This window comes from Vicia villosa, unplaced genomic scaffold, assembly GCF_029867415.1.
Source record: "Vicia villosa cultivar HV-30 ecotype Madison, WI unplaced genomic scaffold, Vvil1.0 ctg.000655F_1_1, whole genome shotgun sequence".
In the NCBI taxonomy this organism is placed as follows: Eukaryota; Viridiplantae; Streptophyta; class Magnoliopsida; order Fabales; family Fabaceae; genus Vicia; species Vicia villosa.
In genome coordinates this window covers 718,028-739,342 of record NW_026705293.1, presented here as the reverse complement: position 1 = coordinate 739,342, position 21,315 = coordinate 718,028, and the positions used below count along the sequence as shown (strand labels likewise).

Genomic DNA, 21,315 nt, shown 5'->3' with positions numbered 1-21,315 from the left:
CAGAAGACTTCGGGGTACATTACTTGATTCATATTCTGTGGAACATAATCGGCAGGGGCACATTGTGTTCTATCCTTTACCAGTCCATCCACTGTTTGAAGCTCAACCTACAATAGAAAAACGTGATTATTTACACAACATTCACATTCTCAATATTTTCTCTATCAACCAAAAATTTCCTCATCTCTGAACAAAAGACAAAATAGTTAATAAAAATAGTGCTATACCAGAACAGAAACCAATTTATAAGAAATCAATTAACAACCACATGCACATAAAAATAGTTTTTGATAAAAGAACAAGTCAATTGAGCCAACAACCAAAAACCCTAAAAAAAATCAGCCGTAGAGCCGTAGAGCCAACAACCAAAAACCCTAAAAAAACTCTGTTCATCATCTTCGAAAAACCTCTCCAGAAACTGTAAATACATTGTTCATATTCATCCAACAACAATCACAATACACAGCCGCAAACACTAACCAAAACCCTAATTGTTCATCTTTCTCATACACGCAAACCATTCATCAGAAACAAAACCATTCACAAATCATCATCAAACATAACCAGACAAACATTCATCAAACCCAAACATTTGTTCATCACTTTCCTAATCAAACAAACCCTTCAGAAATTTGAGAGAGGAAGAGAGAATAAGAAATAAACTCAGAAAAGTCTCACCCGGTTTTGGTTTGTAGATTCAGAATCGAAACCGAACTCAGCAACAACACGAACCTCAACTCACCATAAACTCGTGTGTTTTGGATCTGAAAGGAAGTAGAACGGCGGAGGTTGCTAGGGTTTCGGAGAGAGGACGGCGGAGCAACGAAGGAAGAAGAAAGATCTGAAACAAAATGCGTGTGTTTGTAAAATATATAATTTTTTAAATGGGCTACCAGAGCGCTTTTCAAAAGCGCTTTAATAACACCCCTACCAGAGCGCTTTTATCCCAAAAGCGCTTTCGTAGCACCCACCCTATAAGAGCGCTTTTAAAAGCGCTTTCATAACCCCCCTACCAGAGCGCTTTTTAAAAGCGCTCTCATACCCCCCCTACTAGAGCGATTTTTAAAAGCGCTCTCATAACTCCCCCTACCAGAGCGCTTTTTTTGCATCATTTTTCCTTGTTTATTAATTTTGTTTTTAGCGAGCCCTACGAGAGCGCTTTTGCTAAAAGCGCTTTAGTAGCTGCGCTGCTACAGCTTAAATTTGGCGTAGTGGGAAGATTTGTTGGAGGGAAATAATTTAGGCGGTGCAAAATTGAAGGAAAGGAGTGAAGGTGAAAGGTGCGTAAAAGGGAAGGATAAGCATGTGGGCTCATCTTCCGCGGTGTTTGCAGATAGCGGGGATGTGAACGAATACATGACAATTTATCGGATAATGAAAGGTAGAGGTTTTGTCAAGTGATAGTGAATACAATACAGTAATATGAATTTTGAGTGTGTTCTTTTGACATTGTGTTGTAAATTTTTTGTCCATTTGCAGGGAATTGAGTCCTATTTATATGGAACAGCACGAAGAGTACTAGGTGCGTGAAGTTACTGATGTAAAGAAGTTTCTATCAAATGTTATGGTAAGTATTGTGTTAAGCTTACATGTTTTATTAGTAAAAGGTTGTTACATTTATATGTAGCTAATTAATTTGTTCATGTGTCTAGAAAATTCTAGCAAAAGTAATAGACAATTGTGTTCGTGGTAGAATTTCACGGATAGTTCTATATGATGTGGACAATGGATACCCGTATTACTGTTAGGTCAAGAAGAGGCCAAAGAAAAAGGAGATGTATCTGTACAGACAGTGCTTCGACTACGTAAGGGCAGCAAGGTTTAAAGAAGGAGATAAACTCCACTATGTCATTTGATACCCGCCGGTGGAAGATACTATTGTTATAGTGGAAGGTAGTGGTGCACATTGATGAAGTTGTTGATTTAGCAAGCTGTGATGGATGATAAATAGAACAATGTGTAGTTAGTTTATTTTGTGTTTGAATTATGGTTTTGTATGTTTATGTATAACTTTGACAGTGGTGTATGTGTTGAAAGATTAAGATTTATGGAATTATGCATCTTTTTAAATTGAATCTTATTAGGTTTCGGTTGAATGTTTTATTTATTGTGTACATTTGGTAATGACTTTATTTGCAAAATCGAAATATCATAAAGTGTTAATTTGAAGCATTGTTGAAATTTTGATTCACATTTATAAAGAAATGAAGCATTGGTGGTACATTGTGTTAGCATATTACATATTGTTGATCATTATAAGGTGTGAAGCACTACTTCTAAATGCGTTCCTATTAATGTTGACTGTCAATTTGAAGGGTTGGGTATATTCTTTGAGCATATCAAGTAAACTTGTTTTAGATTTTTTTAGTTTATGCAGTATTATAATTTATTGACTATGTTGGTGACCGTCCACACGAAATTGAGTATCCTATTGAGTATACAATTTAATAGTCAAGAATTGAATAGTCAATGTAATGATATAGGTTAGATAATAATATAGTGCAATATTAAAGAGTAATAACATATTTGTAATGAGTTATATTTTATGGGGATCTCAATATGAAGTCAGTTCAAGGGTAGTAAATGTATTTTGATGAGGAATATAAATAAAATGAAAAAATGTTTTAATTGATGTAAATGAACAGAAGACTAAGTGAATAATTCCATTGATTAGTAGTGGGTGGTGGAATAGCAACAAGTATGGGAAGAGTCCATTTAGAGTATTATATAAGTTATGTGGAGGAAGGTTGAAAGCACTATTTTAAGTACTCAACACTTCTTAGAAGGTCATACAACAATAGTTAACGTGTGTATCTGTAACAAAATGGAAGGAAAACTTGCTGAACCAATGAAAGGAAAAGGTAAAGATATGATTTGAGTGGTTGTTTTGTTTTACTGTGGAAAGGCAACCCTGAATATATCTTTGCATGCAGGTGAAGAAAGTTTATTGAAGAAAATGAATGATGGGAAATCGGTGTCATCTGATAATTCAGTGTATGTTTAATATTGGATAATATTGTGTAGATGTTTATATGTTTTTATTTAGAAGGTTTCATTACACATTTGTTAATTCTTCATTTTGTGATTTTATATTTTGTTTCAGATGTCATGATGTTGATGGTGATGATGATAGCTCTTATGCAGAGCAGCCAGTGGAGTTCAAATATTGTATTTGGAAGAAAGATGTGATTAATGGAATGAGGGCTCAGTCATGTCTTCTTATAAGTTAGTTTTGAATTTAGACATATTCTGTTAGGACTCAAAACGCATATGATTAATGTTGTTTTATATTAACATTGCAGGAAATTCATGAGCATGTTGTGAAGACTGGTTGTCTAAATGGTGCAAGGTTTGTAGATTTGGTGGACTGGGAAAGAGAAGTTAGGAATGAGTGTGAAGTGCATTAGGCTGAAAAGGGTAATTCAGTTGGGATGTTTTTAGGGCGTGGTTGGTACAAATTTTCTAAGGACCGATGTCTATCTGATGGAGACTCTCCGGGGTTCAGCATTAAGGATCGTGTTAGAAAAGAAATACTTGTGACAATGATGATGAATTGAACAAACATGTGGAATTTTGGTCTAAGTTTTTTTGTATCCGTTTTTTGTCTTATCTATGTAATATGACTAATTAATATATAATGGTTATTTCAATTTAAATGATTTGGCATAGATACATTGAGCACAAATGATTTCATGACAAAAGGATCATAAGATAATAGTTATACATGAAGTTAATGTCGCATAAGGTAAAATACTGGTAGTAATAGGTATACTACCGAGTTTACAGAATTATTGACTTAAATTTGTGAAAATCAGACATTGTTAAAAACCTCTTTGTACACAACGTTTATAGTTTTCCCCTTGAACTTTCGTTGTTCATCATGTATTAATATTTTGATTCCCTTTTTTGTTGTTACTCTTGACAATGCAACATAAATTTAGCCGTGAGTAAATACATCTCTTGGTAAGTATAGACCGACGTTATACAATGGCTGTCCTTGGATTTGTTAATGGTCATGGAATAGGAAACCATAATTGGGAATTAACTTCTATTTAGTTTTAATGGCCATGGTGATTGTGATGGTGACATGCCCATTTGAGGTATGTAAACCAAATTTCCCAAACCTTAACCTCCAATTATTGAATCCTCGAGTACATGGGTCGCCAACTTTGTTATGCATAGCCTTGTGCCGTTACACAAACCTTCAGATTGATCTATGTTCCTCATGAGCATTACGGGTGTTCCGACCTTTAGTTTTAAGTGATGGTTAGACAAACCTGATGTACGGAGGGAACTTAAAAATTCTAGTGTGAGGATATCAACTAGTTTCGGGTCATGATTTTCAGACTTATCCACTGAATTTGCGCTATAATAGTCTTGAATATCTCTTGTATTGTTGATTGAACATAATTAGTAAAAGCATGAAATATATATATATATATATATATATATATATATATATATATATATATATATGTTTATGTATGTATGTATATAGATAAGTATATAACGTGTTAGATTATATATTTTCTTAGGATAATCTGGCATTAAGTTAAGTATATGGTCGTTGAGCAGATCAATAATTTCCAGTGTAGAAGCCAGAATTGCACGAATTTTAAGGTAATCATTGGATTCAAAATTCTAGATGAAATCAGGGTAGGTGCTGTTCATAATAACCACAATAGGATCATTGAATTCTATTATCAAAATATCAGGAGATATGTCTATTTCGGCGATGCCGTCATTAGACATGTGTTCTCATAAAGAAACAAATTACTATAATCTTAAATTTAAAAGTCTAATAAACTACTCCCCGTCAAAAACATAAAAGTGTAACAAACTACTACTATTCTCTCTAATTTAAACTAATGGGATGCCTGTGTGTTCGCACGGGTATTGGCGTGGTACATACACTTTTGTTTTCAAAATGTAATAAAAATATAAATAAGAAAAACAAAATTATTTTATCAAAGTAGTTTATAAGTTTTAAAATAAAACCAAATTATAATAAGAATGAATAAACAAATTGACAAAATTACTTAACCAATCAAGAAAGTTTATTATTTAAACAAATATTTATATTTGGAGCATAAATATAGTTTTTCATTTATATAAATATTTGGATCAACCATATTTTCCCATTTGTAAATATGAAACTTATTTTGACATTATTTGTAAAATTACTTATGCAATCATATTGTTTTATAAATATCAACTAATAACATAGTAATTGAAAATATTATTTTAATTGTATGAATAAATATTAGTGTCATATTTGGATCAAAAGACAATTTGTTCTCATTTACAAAAAAAAATTAAGATTCACTGATTAATTTAAAAACAAAATTTTTCATTAATAAGATTAAAAATAAAAATAAAATTCGTCATTAATTTAAAAATAAAATTTTTCATTAAAAATAAATTAAGATCAAAATATACTGTTGTTATGCACATTTCTTTCTAAAATATAATACGAATTTTACAACTATAAAATAACTCGTGGATTTGCACGAATTCTGGTCATATAAATATTATTTTTGTTCTGTCATTATTTTTGTTATTTATAATTATGAATAATTAGAAAATAAATAAAAAATAAACGTCTTAATTAAAAATATTAATATTATAATTTTTGCATAATTAAATTATACAAAAATATAAATTAAATTAATAATTAAATTGACTATTTTTTTTATAAACAGTTAAGTTGACTATTTAACATTTTAAATAATCAAGATGATTATTTAAATTGTATGAAATTATAAATTTATTTATTATTATTGATTTAAGTTTCTTTTAAAAAATAAGATCCATTATAATTAAAAAAAAAATCAAGCTAAAAAAGACAATCACAAGTATTTATAATTTTGATGGAAGAGAAAAATACTAGTTTAAAATAGGTATAGATTTCCCAATAAAGATTTACAATATTCATCTTATGATGTTTGAACTATTCAATGTGATATTTGCACTATTTAATGTTGAATCAGGTAAATTGATTTTGAAAGGTTTTACTTTAACCATAGCAATAATATCAATAATAATTATAATAATAATGATAAAAGACATGAAATTAAAATAAATAATAAAACATTTTTCTTAAAAAAATATAAACTGGCATCTCACTGTATTCTTCCTCTCTAAACACTTCTTATACATAGATCAACAACCTAAAAAACAAAAACAAAATGACAAAGATGTTAAAAAGATGGGAGAAGACACATATGTATAGATCTACAACCTAAAAAGAACAAACTTTAAACCATTGATGATGAACTTTGAAGAGGAAAAAATTGAATCCGATGCTATTTTAGAATAATAATCGTCGGCCGCCGGGAACCAACACCGAGGAAGAATCCATAACTGAAAGTAAAGGTTTTTAGTATCAAAATGAAGAAAAAAATAAACAAAATGAAGATGAAGAACATAACATATCGTTTGAACATAACTACATGTCAAAACGAAATCCATTAGAGTCGAAATCAGAACAAAAATAAAAAACAGAATAACAAAACATAGCGAATTTGTGATATGAAAATTAAACAAAGCGAATTTTTGATATCAAATCAAAGAACAACAACCATCAATGGTGAAGCCATAAATATCATAAAGCCTGGACAAAAATTTAAAGACCGCAGATTCATTGTATGTAATATATAAATAGTCATTAATCAAAATAAAATAAACTCGTTATTTTGTCAATTAAAGTATAGTTTAAAACAAAAGAGATGAAACACAACCTTACAATAGCGTGTTAAATAAAATTATGAGGCAAATGTCTTTTCGGGTATGTTTGGATTGATGGAATATGATGGAATGGAGCGGAATGGAATGCAATAAGTTTATATTCCATTGTTTGGATTGATTAAAACGGATGGAATTGAGTGGTATTGGATGAAATGCATCTCATTCTATTCCATCACTTTCCACCATTTTTTGTACCCTCCGATTTGGGCGGAATGAAAAAATTACTCTATTCGATCGTGAAGTTCCCAAACAATGGAAAGACTTATTTATTCCATTCCGCTCCGTTCCGCTCTATTCTATCTCGTTCCGTTCTTTTTATTGTATCCAAACATAGCCTTCAAGACTTTTTTGCGGTGAGTTCGAATAATATCAATATTATCAAGTGATTAAATATGTCCTGCTCAGTGTAACATACCATCAAGCAATCAAGGATAATATCACTTCATTTACTAAAGTGGTATGCCAAGGATAATGTAATATGTCGTTATTTGATTATTATAATCATTGTACAAACAACCAACGTGATCTATCAAGCCTTGAGATACATGTTTTTAATCTTTATATCTGCTTTTAGTGAAAACTTCAAAACCAAAGTGATCGGTCCTCTCAGATATCTTAAAGAGAAACAACAAAATGCATCATTGATCTCACTGTATTTTAAGCAGGATGGATCCTTACTTTTTTGAGACCCGAGACTAATTATAACATCATGATATTTTGTATACAATAAAAATATTTTCTTAATAAAATTTTACTAATTTAGTTTTTTTTAATCAACAATATATCTTATAGATATAAATAAATTTTAACTATTTATTGTTATTGTTATATTTTAGTTATTTATTTTATAAATAATTCCCTTGAAAAATTAGTAATATTATAATTATATAATTATTTGTGTACGTAAAGTTACCATAATTTATTGAATTTAATAATTAATGTTAAGTGTATTCTATATTTTTTTAAATATAATGGTGTTTAAAATTGAGTGTTTTAAGAAATGTTATTTTAGTTAAGAATAAATAATAACCAAATAATGAGGATAAAACATCAATGTCCGAGTGGCAGAATGTTCTCACATTTATATGGAGCAGGGTTTGACTCCTATTTGCATTAATATCTAATTTTTTACTTTTGATAGTTTTGAAGAAAACTAAAAAGTTATTATAAATCATATAGAACTCACAACAATGAGTTAGCAAAATGACGTACCGCCGCTGGGACAATGTTAAAAGACGATTTTCTTATTCAAAAAAAAATATATATAAAATGGTTTATTCATGTTCCCGACAAAAAATAAATGGCCCGAGTCTGGGCATGTGCCCACCCTGGCCAGGCCCAAGATCAGCCACTGGCAACCATAAAATGTACTGAATAAAAGAAATAGTATGTATCAGAGTTTATGGAGTTGTAGTCGCATGTTTATAGGCTGATATTCAGAAAGATTTATGTAGTTCATAAAGGTAAAGTTTAAATACAAACACGTGCATTTGCGCCGAAATTTATATATATATATATATATATATATATATATATATATATATATATATATATATATATATATATATATATATATATTACAAAAAGCTTTCAAAATTAAGTGAATTTAAATTTGTAATATCCAAGATTATTATATCAAAGATTGAAATATTTAAAATATTATTTTAAATATAATATTTTAAATTAGTTTATTTTAAGGAATATTTATATTTTTATAATAAAAAATATACAACACCATACAAATCATTTTTATCTTTTAAAATTTAGAAAAAAACAAATCTTATATAATTATTTTTAAAAAAAAAACTGAAACAAACTAGGGATGATATTAAGTCCTGTGTTCTCATAAAGAAACAAATTACTATAATCTTAAACTTAAAAGTGTAACAAACTACTCCCCGTCAAAAACACAAAAGTGTAACAATTTACTCCTATTCTCTCTAAATTAAATATTACATTCAATAACAAGTTTTTATAAGGAGCGTTCTAAAAGACTAAATACTAAAGGACTAATTTTTAAAACTAGTGTAACAAACTATACGTATAACATGGAAAAAAAATTTCAATTACAGTCTTAATTTAAAAATCTTAACAAACTTTTCCTTTAAAAAATATCAGATTTTATCTAACATTCTTCCTATTTAATGTTGAACCACACCTTTATAATTCATTCTCAAGCCTCATTTTCTATTAAAACTACAAGAAAAAGCCATATTTCACCTGGTTAATACTTGTATACAGTAACATGGATACATCCGAAGCAACATTGTCACCAATATCAAAACCAAAGAAAAACCATGATTACAATAGCATGGGTGAAAATATAAGATACACAAGTAACAACATGATACTCTTAAAAACGGCAATGAAGAACTCAATGAAGAACAAAGGAGGGTTGGAGGCTAAGCTTGCAAATAAAATGTTTATAAAGTCCAAACGCGTATCGAAAACTCAATGTTATCTTCGTTGTCAAAACTTTCAAACCATGCCGTCTAGATTATCCATCATGTCTACCATAATAGAAGAAGACTCGTCCGTCTCACCAATGTCATCTAAGATACACAAGGATGAAAATATAAGATACACAAATAACGACATTATACTCTTGAATACGGCAATGAAGAATTTTATGGAGAACAAAAAAGTGTTGGAGGCTAAGCTTGCAAAAAAGAGGGCTATAGAGTCCAAACGGGTATCGACAACTCAATGCTATCTTCGTTGTCAAAATTTTCAAACTATGCCGTCTAGATTATCCATCACGTCTACCATCCAAGAAGAAGACTCGTCCGTCTCACCAATGCCATTTAAGATACACAAGGGTGAAAATATAAGATTCACAAGTAACGATATTATACTCTTGAATACGGCAATGAAGAATTTAATGAAGAACAAAAGAGTGTTGGAGGCTAAGCTTGCAAATAAGAGGGCTATAGAGTCCAAACGGGTAGCGACAACAAAATCTTATATTCGTCGTCAAATCTTTCAAACCAAGCCATCTAGATTATCCATCATGCCAACCATCCATGAAGAAGACTCATTCGTCTCACCAATGCCATCTAAGATACACAAGAGTGAAAATATAAGATACACAAGTAACGAAATTATACTTTTGAATACGGCAATGAAGAATTTAATGAAGAACAAAAGAGTGTTGGAGGCTAAGCTTGCAAATAAGAGGGCTATAGAGTCCAAAAGGGTATCGACAACACAATCTTATATTCGCCGTCAAAACTTTCAAACCAAGACGTCTAGATTATCTATCATGCCAACCATCCAAGAAGAAGAAGATGACTTGCCCATCTCACCCTTGTCGTCTAAGCTATGTTAAGTAGACTTAGGAAAGTTTTGATAATATCGATCCCGTCCTAACACCCTAAATTCCCTAAGTATGTGTGTCCGATTTGAATAACCATTATGCCGAGACCTCGAGTTCTAAGTTTTGAAGTAGCCTCTTAAGTAGTTTATACTAGCAGTCGGCACCATCTTAAGCACGTCTACGTTTGGAGGCCGATGAATATAAGTGAATGATCCTGAAAAATAACGAATGAATGTTCGATTAAATTGAAAAAAAAAGGGAATACACCTTCTAAGTTAGGTGACCCTCACCCGGTCATTTAGCCCAACGGTTGTTGATTCTAAAAAAAAAAGTAACGCCCATTGTTAGTTGGTCCATTGGTCTCTGGTATTGGACTCGGTAGGGCGGATTACGGTCCGATCCCCCACAATTGCGATGGGTTATAAAAAGGGGTGTGCCACTTTTATAACCAGAACCCTGTGCTAATGAAAAGGATCATAGTCGCTAACCGGTTTCCTTACTATGAATGTGTACAGATAACGGGCTTAATGTGATTGCGCTAGAATGAAAAAGAGGTGAAAAAGAACAAAGAGTGTAGGTCGAGTTATAATGGCATAATTCGGATTGGTTTTGCATAGGAGGGAGTTTTTGTCTGCGAAATGCGGATATGTGTCACTACGGTATCCTTGTTATCAATATCTATTACCTATCTATTTAGCACTAGCCTGGCAGCCTCGGGAGAGTTTGGTTTGTTGTTTTTTTTTCTAGTATGGAATCCTATGTAATGTGCATAATGAGATGAACTGGACATTCTAATTGCTTTTCAACTTCTTAAATTTTTTGGCAGTCTCGAAACATATTTTCTTTCACTTCTTCACTAAAGGTTTTAAGGCATAGTTTAACATATATAAAAAATAAAACTAACACAAGTTAACACTTCAGCTGCTACAAAGTCGTTCAACTTTCGGTGAATAACTTCATTAAGGATGGAACATCTATTATTGATATCTATAACTGCAAACAACATTAGTGATGTTGCCTTTTAAGGAAACTTTCCATTCACAAAGTCATCATGTAATGCGCTATGTTTTTCAGCTGCTACTTACATGCCATAGGAAGTCAATACAACAGTACGTTTCATTGCAATACTTCTAATTGAGTTCATTACAATTTGCTCACTGTTGGTAGTCTATATAATTGAAATTCAGAACTTTTTTCTCAGTTTGTGAATAGATTTATCTACATGGTACATTCGTCTCTCTTTCAGGTTTGCTGCCTCTCGCATACACAATCCTGTTGCACACGGAGGTCGTACATCGAAGTTTGTTGCAGGTGGAGTCGTGGAGGGTCTTGGTTATGAGGTCGTGAATGAATGAGTGTTTTTGTGTGGAATTTTTTCTCAATGTGAGAATTGGTTTGTGATTCAGTGTGAGAGAATGAATACTTGGTGCAATTGGTGTCCCCTATGTGTAAAATTTTTTAGGTACTTATAGGTAACAATTAGGTTTTAGAATTGAATCTTATTGCTTTATTTTGGAATGATTTTGTACAGATTGAAATTGATTTTATAGTTTAGGAAATTTTTGAGGTTGATTTGTATCTTTGAGGAAAATGAGTAAAAAGTAAATAATGATTGGCACCATAACTTGTTACACAAGAAAATAATACATCTCGCAACAGAAAAATAGTAATACATGTTTTGATATTAGATACAATGCCAAGAATGCCAAGAATGTTGTCATGTAACATGTTGTTGCCTATGGTCTATGCGAGGATGATTCTTGTAGGAAACATATAATTTTCTTCATTATACCTCTTTGCCAAACTAGTTACAGCATGAGTAGTAGATAAATCTATGCCTTATTTTAATGTCCTTGTTGATTCGTTGACGCCCCTTTTCTTTGGAGGAGAAGTGTTAGTTGTGGCAGATCCTTCACTTTCTTGCTTGGTTTTGTTACGCTTTCATGTGATTTCAACATACATGGCTGCAACAAAAACAGCACAAGCAAAAGTAAGATGAAGAAGCCTTTTCTTCCTGCTGTTCACATTACAGTTGAGGCTGTTAGGTTCCAATCAGCTCATCAGTGTAAAACTAAACAGGATGCTTCTCAAGTCACAAACATGTGCAAGTTAAAGACTGAAGAATCATTTATATTCTTCTTATTAGCACATATCTAATTTTACCGCTTAGAGAAGCAAATTCGTCAACTATCAATATGATCTTACTAGTGGAATGAAACATAGAGTATACCTTTTTTCTGCCGCTTTCGCTTGATTCTTCAAAATCCTGACTTGCTTCCGTTGCAGATTGTTTTGATTTTAACACACTGTTGAGATTCTTTGTCAAATGTTGAATTTCTTTCTTGGAAGCATCACTTGTTACTTATCCTAAAGCATAGCTAAAAAAATGACTATAAATATTGAAAAATGATCAAATTGCTGAATCCTAAAATCATTTAAATACATCACTCATGCAAAATGTTGTGTGTGTCTCATGTATTGTTCCCTCCATTCCTTTTAACTTCAATTATTTGACTAATTAGTTAAGTAGATTAGATCAAGAAACTGAAGTTTCTTCTTATTCACTGATTGATGAGATATTGCAGGCAAGGAAAGCTTTGAGGGCGTTGAAGGGAATAGTGAAGCTTCAAGCTATCATTCGTGGCAGAGCAGTAAGACGACAAGCTATTTGTAGTTGATCTTTAGATCTCACTTCTCATCACAATGAAAGTTTATCAACGACTTTTTACTTACATATCACCACTTGCAAGATTGGTTTTCAATCGAGATTACAGCTGTTTTGCAATCCATGATATTGCGGAGAATTGCAGCTTATGTGGCCTCAATAGAGATCACATTGCGATCACGGAGAGATAAATATATATGTTACTGTATATCAGATGGCATTCATAGAAGATTTAGACTCGTCTTTCAGCTCACATTCATAGAAGATAAATATATATGTTACTGTATCTCAGATGGCATTCATTTCCAAGCTCTCCTGCAATTCCAACATACATGGCTGCAACAAAGTCAACACAAGCAAGAGAAAGGATAGGAGGGAATTAGGACATGAACTACGATTGCTGTTCACCATGCAAGATGATGTTAAGTAACAATCAACAAGGATCTCCTAGGTTAAAGGGTCTCTCAAGGACTTAAAACATCAAGCAAAAAGAATGAAGGATTTCAGCATCGATTTTTCTTTAATTGCTGAACCTTATTTTATTAGACTACCACTTCACTTCCGTAATTTATACACTCGTCAATTGTGGCAAAAACATAAAAGATCCCAGAAAATGGAAATATACTCACATCTTCCACAAGTATTTGGACATCTACATCAAGAATTTGGTGGTCTAGCTTATGCAACCCTACCCGTAGTTCGTCAATGTTAATTAGGACTTTTATAAAAGTTTTTCATTATACTTCTAATTCTATCAGTTTTAAGTCAAATCATTGCGGATTTGTTTGTTTTTACCAAAAGCCAGTACTGGAATGAGCAAAAAGTCAGGTATAATAATCAACAATTATCTCCAACCTTAAATGGTTTCTCGAGGCCTTAAAAAAAATTCAAGCCAATCATGTTCGAAAGAAAAAGTTACATAAAATGCAATGCACTTTAATATTATCTATTGGTTATTGCCATTAGAGAGCAGCTAAGATACAAAGAAGCTACAACAACGTAAGTAACAGTTGGAAAGTACTAACATTAGAAAGCCATTACAATTAGGAGCACGCCATAACGAGAACCTGCACTCTTAGTAACCTCTCTGTCCAAAGAAAGCCTATGTTATGACATAGAATTTAAATGTAAATAGCACAACCATACATTAACATAATAATCAAAATTTCATTACAATATATGTTGCAATTGAATATTACCAATTCTCTCCATCATTAGCCAAATGTGTTGATTCTTGAAGAATTAACAACCGGACTACATAATACAATAAAATAAAAAGGAGAACTTCAATAACATGGATTGGTCTAACATTGAAATGGATCGATTAACAACATCTACTCATCTAACACACTTGGACAAAGTGTTCAAGAATGGACCAACCATAAAATAAAAAGCGTCTTACACTTAAATAGATAAGTTCAATATCATAATTTCAAGCATTGTGTTGGTATTTGGGGTCTCCAGCAAACAACTCGTTCCATCCAATACAGTTTGGATATGCTTGTATAAAAAACCAGCACCCCACCCAATTCTCTCACATCTATTTCTTCTGCTCATTCTGGAGACCGCATATAAAAGTAGAAAAGAGATATTGGTGAAAATCAAAAGCAATGAAAATGATGATGAATGAGAAAGGGACTTACAAAGCTTGAATCCGTCGAGAAGGACATCAATAGAAGGAATAACAACAACACTGATTCAAACGTTGAGAAGAGCCCGTAAATTGAACAGAACTTGTATTGCGATGTAGAACAAGTTCTGTTCATCATAGTAGCATACACATTTTTATTTCGGGCTTCAACAAATACGATTGACAAACACCATGTCCCCAACAATAACAGTTTGATATGGATTAATTGATTCATATCTATGTAACCTCCTTGAGTTATATACATAGCAGTAGAAGTGCATAGGAGAAAAAAATTATGCCTTTGTGAATGGAAAGTTTCCTTAAAAGGCAACATCACTAATGTTGCTTAGAGTTATAGATATCAATAATAGATGTTCCATCCATAATGAAGTTATCCACCGAAAATTGAACGACTTCGTAGCAGTTGAAGTGTTGACATTAAATTCTAACGGAAATAAACTACATTAACTAACTAATGAATTTGAACATATTTGTGTGCTAAAAGCCAATGTATATAAGTGATTCAAGAGTTCAGTGATAAAATGCTGACATATAGAAATAGAACCGATGATATGCCGAATACTAGTTTGCACTCAACAACATAGAACCATCCACACCTATAACAGAGTGATCTATACAACAAACAAAATATTAAAGCTGAATCATAGTGAGGCATACACCACACGAAGTCAGACACGCATAACCTAAAATTCACAAACAACATCCTTTATCCCTTATCAATGTCATTCTACCACACAATAAAATCCAGTTTGTTGTGACAGACAAGCACTATTAATTAGCATCAAATTCTCACTTGCCCCAACCCAAGACTCAAAATTGAGTAAGTATCATTCACCTGACAATACTTCAGCTTTCACATTACAACCTAACAAAAAAAACTTGAAAGACTTTACAAATCACCAATTTCAAAAACATATCAATTTTTGTATATGACGAATTATGTTATACTTCATCTTACCTAAACACCAAGAAAAAGTTAATGGCTTACCTTAAAAATAAAACTTAATAGGTACATTATATGTTCATACATCAAAACACACCCACCTCTAACCAAGCAAAAAACCATACATTTTTAAGTTTTGAGCAATCAACTAACAATCAAAATACATAACTGTTATAGATTTCGCCAGTATTGATAGAATCAACAACCGGACTAAACCACACAATAAAATAAATAAAAAGTAGAACTCCTTGTGATATTACTCCCGATAATTTCTTTCATGAAAAACCACTACACATTCTTCCAAAAGAAAACCACGACATAACTGTCATCATCAACCAAATAAAAGTTTACATGTTGGAGAGCTCCTTGTGCATGAAGATAACTTCATAAACATTTGGTTCGTTTTAAGGCGGGTACTTTTGACTCTCACAGTCTCTAGTACTTTTGAATGTTGCATAATATATTTTACAAACTGGAACTCACAATTGTTGATGTTTTTTGTGTCTGTGGAACATTTAATGCTAAGTGTTTTAAGCTGTGAGGAGAGACATTCTGGAGCAATGGTGGGATTGGGTGGAACAACCTTCGAACATTCATAACAAATATATGTTGCACCCCTTATATTCATAAAATTTAACTTAATGTTAAAATGTTGAAGATTGGGAAAATGTGGGAGTATTTCTATCAACGACCTGCACTCCCTCTTTAGTAAGCTAATCAAAAAAGTAAGTTCCATGTGAGTCAAATTGTGAAACATGGGAAGTGGTTTCCAAGTCATGCCCCATATCTGCGTGAGTTGCACACAATCCAACGTTAGAAATGTATACTCTATTTGATAGATTATGAGCATATAGATTAAACAATTAATTAATTAATGTATATTCAATGCAAATAGTGAATATTCAGTAGGATAACATTCATACCTGTTCTATATGCAAAATTCTCGTCTTACAAACCAAAGACATCGGAATATCCGTATTATAACAAATCTTTACTTTGACCAAATTAGGTAAAGCATTCAAGTTTTCCATGGGATCGATTGATTTCTGGAAGGTACGTGATTTTGCATTCAAATCTTCTAAAATAGGGCAGCCATATAGAAACTTTGCAAAATATTTAGGAGATGTCAAATCAACGTTATTCAAATGAAGAGTTTTGAGACAAGGAAAATTCACTTGGTCAAAATCCCACAATTTTACGTTTTCCAATCTAAGAACCTGAAGTGTCTTACAACTGAGAATGCAAGGAGGTAATTTGATACAACGCGGTTTACCAGACAAGTCGAAGTTAAGATTCTTGACTCCTCGTTGCACCACAAATTTAAAAATTCTATTCAATTCTCTTGGTTTGAAGCGAGAATAGAAGCATAATTTCAAGGTAAACGATTGGATCGAAGTCTTTTTGTCTCGCAAAGAGAACATGGTTGAATAAACAAACTTGTGAAATGTCTCAAAGTCATTGAATTCTTTGTCATCGAAGTTAAGAATAACGACAGAGAGCCATACCGGTTTCCATCTCTTTGAGAGAATCATTGTGGTTGCAGCGGCTTTGGTTGGAAGGAAGGAGAGAATGTGGCAGAGAATTGACTCGGGCAAGTCGCTAATTCTATCCTCAGTAGGAATTGAACGGCCAGAAGACATTATCTGTAATTGTGAATGTTGCAAGCAAAGAAGGGGAGAGGATTATCAGCATATTGCAACAATATATAGGGTTTTCTGTTGGAGTTAGGGTTTGGGCTACGACTTGTTTCATTAGCTTCACTTTTTCTACAACCGGAGGATTTAAAACACCCCTCTTATTAAGTTAAAAATTTGGTATGAGAGCTAATAAAAGCAATAAGCTGAAGGGTTTTAATAAAAAACCGGAAAATAAAAAATATTATCCAGCTTTTTCGGTAGGTTTTCCGCCTTTTCCATTTTGGTGTCCACTCAAATTTCACTATTCATTTATTTACTTTTATTTTGAAAGAATGTGACATCTATTCATTCTCACTTCAAACCCATCCGCTTTAATGAAAACTTCTTCATCTCTTTTCCTCAAATTAATCTATTTTCCTAGATTTTTTTACTCCACACCGTTTCAATTATTTTCGGTGCAACAAGAATATAGCTAACTTGAGGTGTGAAAATGATGGGTAATTTTTCATGATTGTGTGAAGTATTTTTGTGTTCGAACTCAGGAAAAGAATATAGATAACTTGAGGTCTGAAAATGACACCAAGAACAAAATAAATTAGATATGGATAGCCTAAATGCTACTCTAGATTGACTCAAACTCACTCATTGTTTACCTAACAGTTCCGCCAACCACGCTGCACCTTAGTCTGCCATAGTTTCTTGGTTTTGAGAAATATATCCTTAAGTAGGAGAGAGGGTTACCTTACAAATACATTGAGGTTTTGGTCTCTTAAAATGTATTCATTTGTTTTAGGAATTAACCATAATTTTTATATTATTTTTGGTTGATTTATTGTCGTACATTGTGAGAGGTGGAAGGGAATTGTTTCATTTGTTGTCGGATGCTGTCAAGGGATCGTGCATATTGGTGTCATTGGATTCCCAGGTAATTCTTTTTAAATTTCATCTTAGTTTTTCATTTTAAGACAATTAAGTGAGTGTTTGGTTGAAGATAATATATCCCATAATATATAGACGGTGGATTTACGAATAATATAGCCCATCTTACTTTGGAGATTCAACCTAAGAAGTAAACTTTTATCATAGAAGATATTAGGATGTCAAGCACCTAATGGTCTCTAACAAAAGTAAATCAGACTTAACTTAACTTTCAATGCTTTTTTAGGCTTTTGACATAAATACATGTTGTTTTGGATTTTGAGACTGGTGGGGATCTTTTTGAAAAACCGTGACAGTAGATGAAATCTTGTTTTATTTTATTTTCATTTTTAACTATTTCAAGATCTTTTTGGAGTAAACGAATTTACATTACTAATTGCCCATTTTGGAGTTTACTACTCACCATGGTTTTAAATTGCGGTTGCGGATGCGGTTGCGGTTGCGGATGTTGCGATTGCGGTCATTGCGCTTGTTGCGATGCGCATTGCGGCCGTTGCGGCGTGAATTTTTAAAAGGAAGTGTTTGAAATATTATATTGAAAAACACTTAAATTTATGTTTTTTCATTATATAAGAAGTAAATTGAGTTTTAGACTTCTAATATATTGATTTTTGATGAAAATACTTAAATAAACATGATTAAAATTGTCCGATGGTGTTCCTAATGCATCTGAAAGCGCGACTTTAAAATCACACCGCAATTGCGGTCCGATGCGGTTGCGGAGGCAACCGCATCCGCAATATTGCGGGTGCAATTGTGGTTGCGGACCGCAATTTAAAACCATGCTACTCACGAGCCTTATTTGCTATTTTGCTTCTTAATTTGTCATTATCATCAATATTTTTTGGTGGTCTAGACATGGTTGCTTTGGATCTTAGTATATGAATTTCATCTAAATGTGTGATATATAAGAATAAATACGAGTGTTTGTCTTGGAAGAATTTTATTTCATATTAGTTAGAAAAACTGATTTTGTATTAATGTAAGAGTTTTGGTATTATTTTGTTACATTTAATCTACCAGGCCTTGAACAATCTTGGAAGTGTTTTTGTCGATCATGGGAAACTGGACCAAACAGTCGATTACTCTATCAAAACATGAACTCGAAGGTCGCAACTTTTAATCGTTCATGATTTCTACTTCTCTATATTTCGATTTCTAACAAATTGGGATATCTAAATAGTGGTCTTGTAATAGGGGTCTTCCACAAGACAGAGCAACACATTGTAGCTTCTCTTAGGTAATATTAATCAAAATATTCATGTTCATGTTTATATCATTCCTTATGATTATGGAGATGAAGCCGTGATTCATAGAGATATTATAGCTTCTCCTTCTTCTTTGTTTCATTTTTCTCTCATAGAGATGGCAAACATTTTTGTTTATTTGATTTTGTAGCTCAAGCTATTGGAATTCCACTTTTGAGTCCATATCTACAATCAATAGGATCTGATTTTCAATATGGAGCAAACTATGCTACATTGGCATCCACGGTGCTTCTTAATACTCCTTTGTTTGTCTGTGGAATCAGACATTTCTTCCTCGCTATTCAATTCAATCAAATAAAACAATTTGTCACCAAACTCTTATGTGGAAGTCCTCCAAAAGATGGTGCAAGGTTGGTAGTCTTATAGGATTTAATCATCTTTGATTTAGTGAGACTGCTGCAAGAAACTTTAGAGGACATGAACAATCTATGTAGCCTTGATTTCAATGGAAACCATAGAAGTATTTTTGCAGGTAAGTTCTTTCGCTTCTCAAAACTCTCCATTTTGTTAGTTGATGCATCTTCATTGGTTGTTTTCCACATTGAAGTACCAAATTTTGGTCATACTTGATCTTTAACATATTTATCACGATATAATATGCAATCATTAGGACACACATGGATCTTCTCATAACCCAAATCTAACCCTGAAATCATCTTCTTTGTTTCATGACTTCGGCAAAACATTTTCCTCCGGAAAAGCATCTCTTAGTAAATCTAACAACATAGAGAATGACTTGTCACTCCATCCATGAAGGCACTTTAAATGATACAAATGTACCATAAATGAGAGCTTGCTATACTTCTTACAATTTGGGTAGAGCTTTTCCTCATTCTCCTTCACCAATTGGTAAAACTTTGTGTTTTCTCCGAACTTAGAGCTTTCTCCAACTTCTGGATTTCTTTCACCTTCACCAAAAGTTGGCTCTTCCATTGACTAAATTCCAAAAACATCATGAATTAATCTGTCCATGTCATGTTCCATTTCTACATGTCCAGTTGTGCTACTTGAAGTTGTAGGCTTCTCACCATGAAATATCCATTGCATATAATCTATAAAAAATCCACGTCGTGGATCAGTTAAGTGTTCGCGGACACTCGTGCGCGACTGTATGGTTTTACATGATGATGTAAGTGTTATATATTATAGACGATATTGGGTTCGAACAACTAGGAATGAACACTTTTGAAACAGTAAATATGATTCTTCAGCTTTTGATATTTGACATCAGAACAACAAACATTATATATATATATACTTTTAATTTAAACTATCTAAGATGGATAAAATATAAAACTAAAATAATTAATATTTTTTATCTTAATTAACAAATTTAAATTTTGGAATTGTTATAATGGATCTGCAATCTATTATTTAATTTATTATTAAATGATAGACACAACTCATTTTACATTCATAAATGAATTTTTCATTTTATATAAATCATTCTTTTTTATATATTAAAATAAAATTCTTAAATTCTAAGATGATTAATATTATCTTTAAAAGAAATTTATATTTAAAAATCATAAGAAAATAACAAAAGTATAGGCCGGTTCCTCTTGTGGGGAGGGACGAGAGGTAAAAGATATATTCATTGGGTGAGGTGGAATGTGGTCTGTCATCCGATTGAGAAGGGGCGTTGGGAGTCAGAAGGATTTATGACTTTAATTTGGGGCTCCTTTGCAAGTGGAGATGGACAATTCTAAAGGAGAAGGGCGCGTTGTGGTGTCGAGTTTTAAAAGCAAGATACAGAGATTTGAAGTTTCGTGTCGCTCACGGGGAAGGAAATTCTAAGAGGTCGGCTTTTTCATCTACGTGGTGGGTGAACATTCTTTCTTTGGAGAACTCTCAACCAAGGGATTTCTTTAATCTTGCTTGCAGGTTTTTGGTGGGAAACATGTTCTCACCATCCTTTTGGCATTCAAATTGGACGACTGTAGATATTCTTGAGGACTGTTTTCCTCCGCTTTTTTCTGTATCGCATTTGCAGGATGTTTATGTGGCTCTTATGGGCTGTTGGCGGGAACGCATTTGGACATGGGGAGACTTCGGATTCAGACCAAGCCTGCTGCGTGAGGCTGTCTTTGCAGCCGATCTGCTGCAGTTTTTGCAGGTGCTACGGACGGCTACTCAAGTCCAAGACAAC

The 21,315-nt window shown here is 32.6% G+C and overlaps 1 protein-coding gene across 1 annotated transcript; it reads right to left on the bottom strand.

The window, feature by feature from the left end:
* Nucleotides 1-15,572: 15,572 nt before the first annotated feature.
* On the bottom strand, nt 15,573-17,129 carry LOC131630174 (F-box/FBD/LRR-repeat protein At5g56420-like). Its single transcript, XM_058900967.1, has 2 exons — nt 16,246-17,129; nt 15,573-16,109 (listed from the first exon to the last, which is right to left on the bottom strand). Exons 1-2 carry the CDS (start codon nt 16,960-16,962, stop codon nt 15,654-15,656), a joined length of 1,173 nt encoding a protein of 390 aa, XP_058756950.1. The 5' UTR covers nt 16,963-17,129; the 3' UTR covers nt 15,573-15,653.
* Between the last annotated feature and the right edge of the window lie 4,186 nt (nt 17,130-21,315).

Bases quoted from the DNA above. Each gene is read 5' to 3' on its own strand.
- LOC131630174 (XM_058900967.1), bottom strand. From the start codon at position 16,962: ATGTCTTCTGGCCGTTCAATTCCTACTGAGGATAGAATTAGCGACTTG. The intron at 16,110-16,245 runs GTATGAATGTTA...CAACTCACGCAG, and splicing joins GAATTTTGCATATAGAACAG to ATATGGGGCATGACTTGGAA.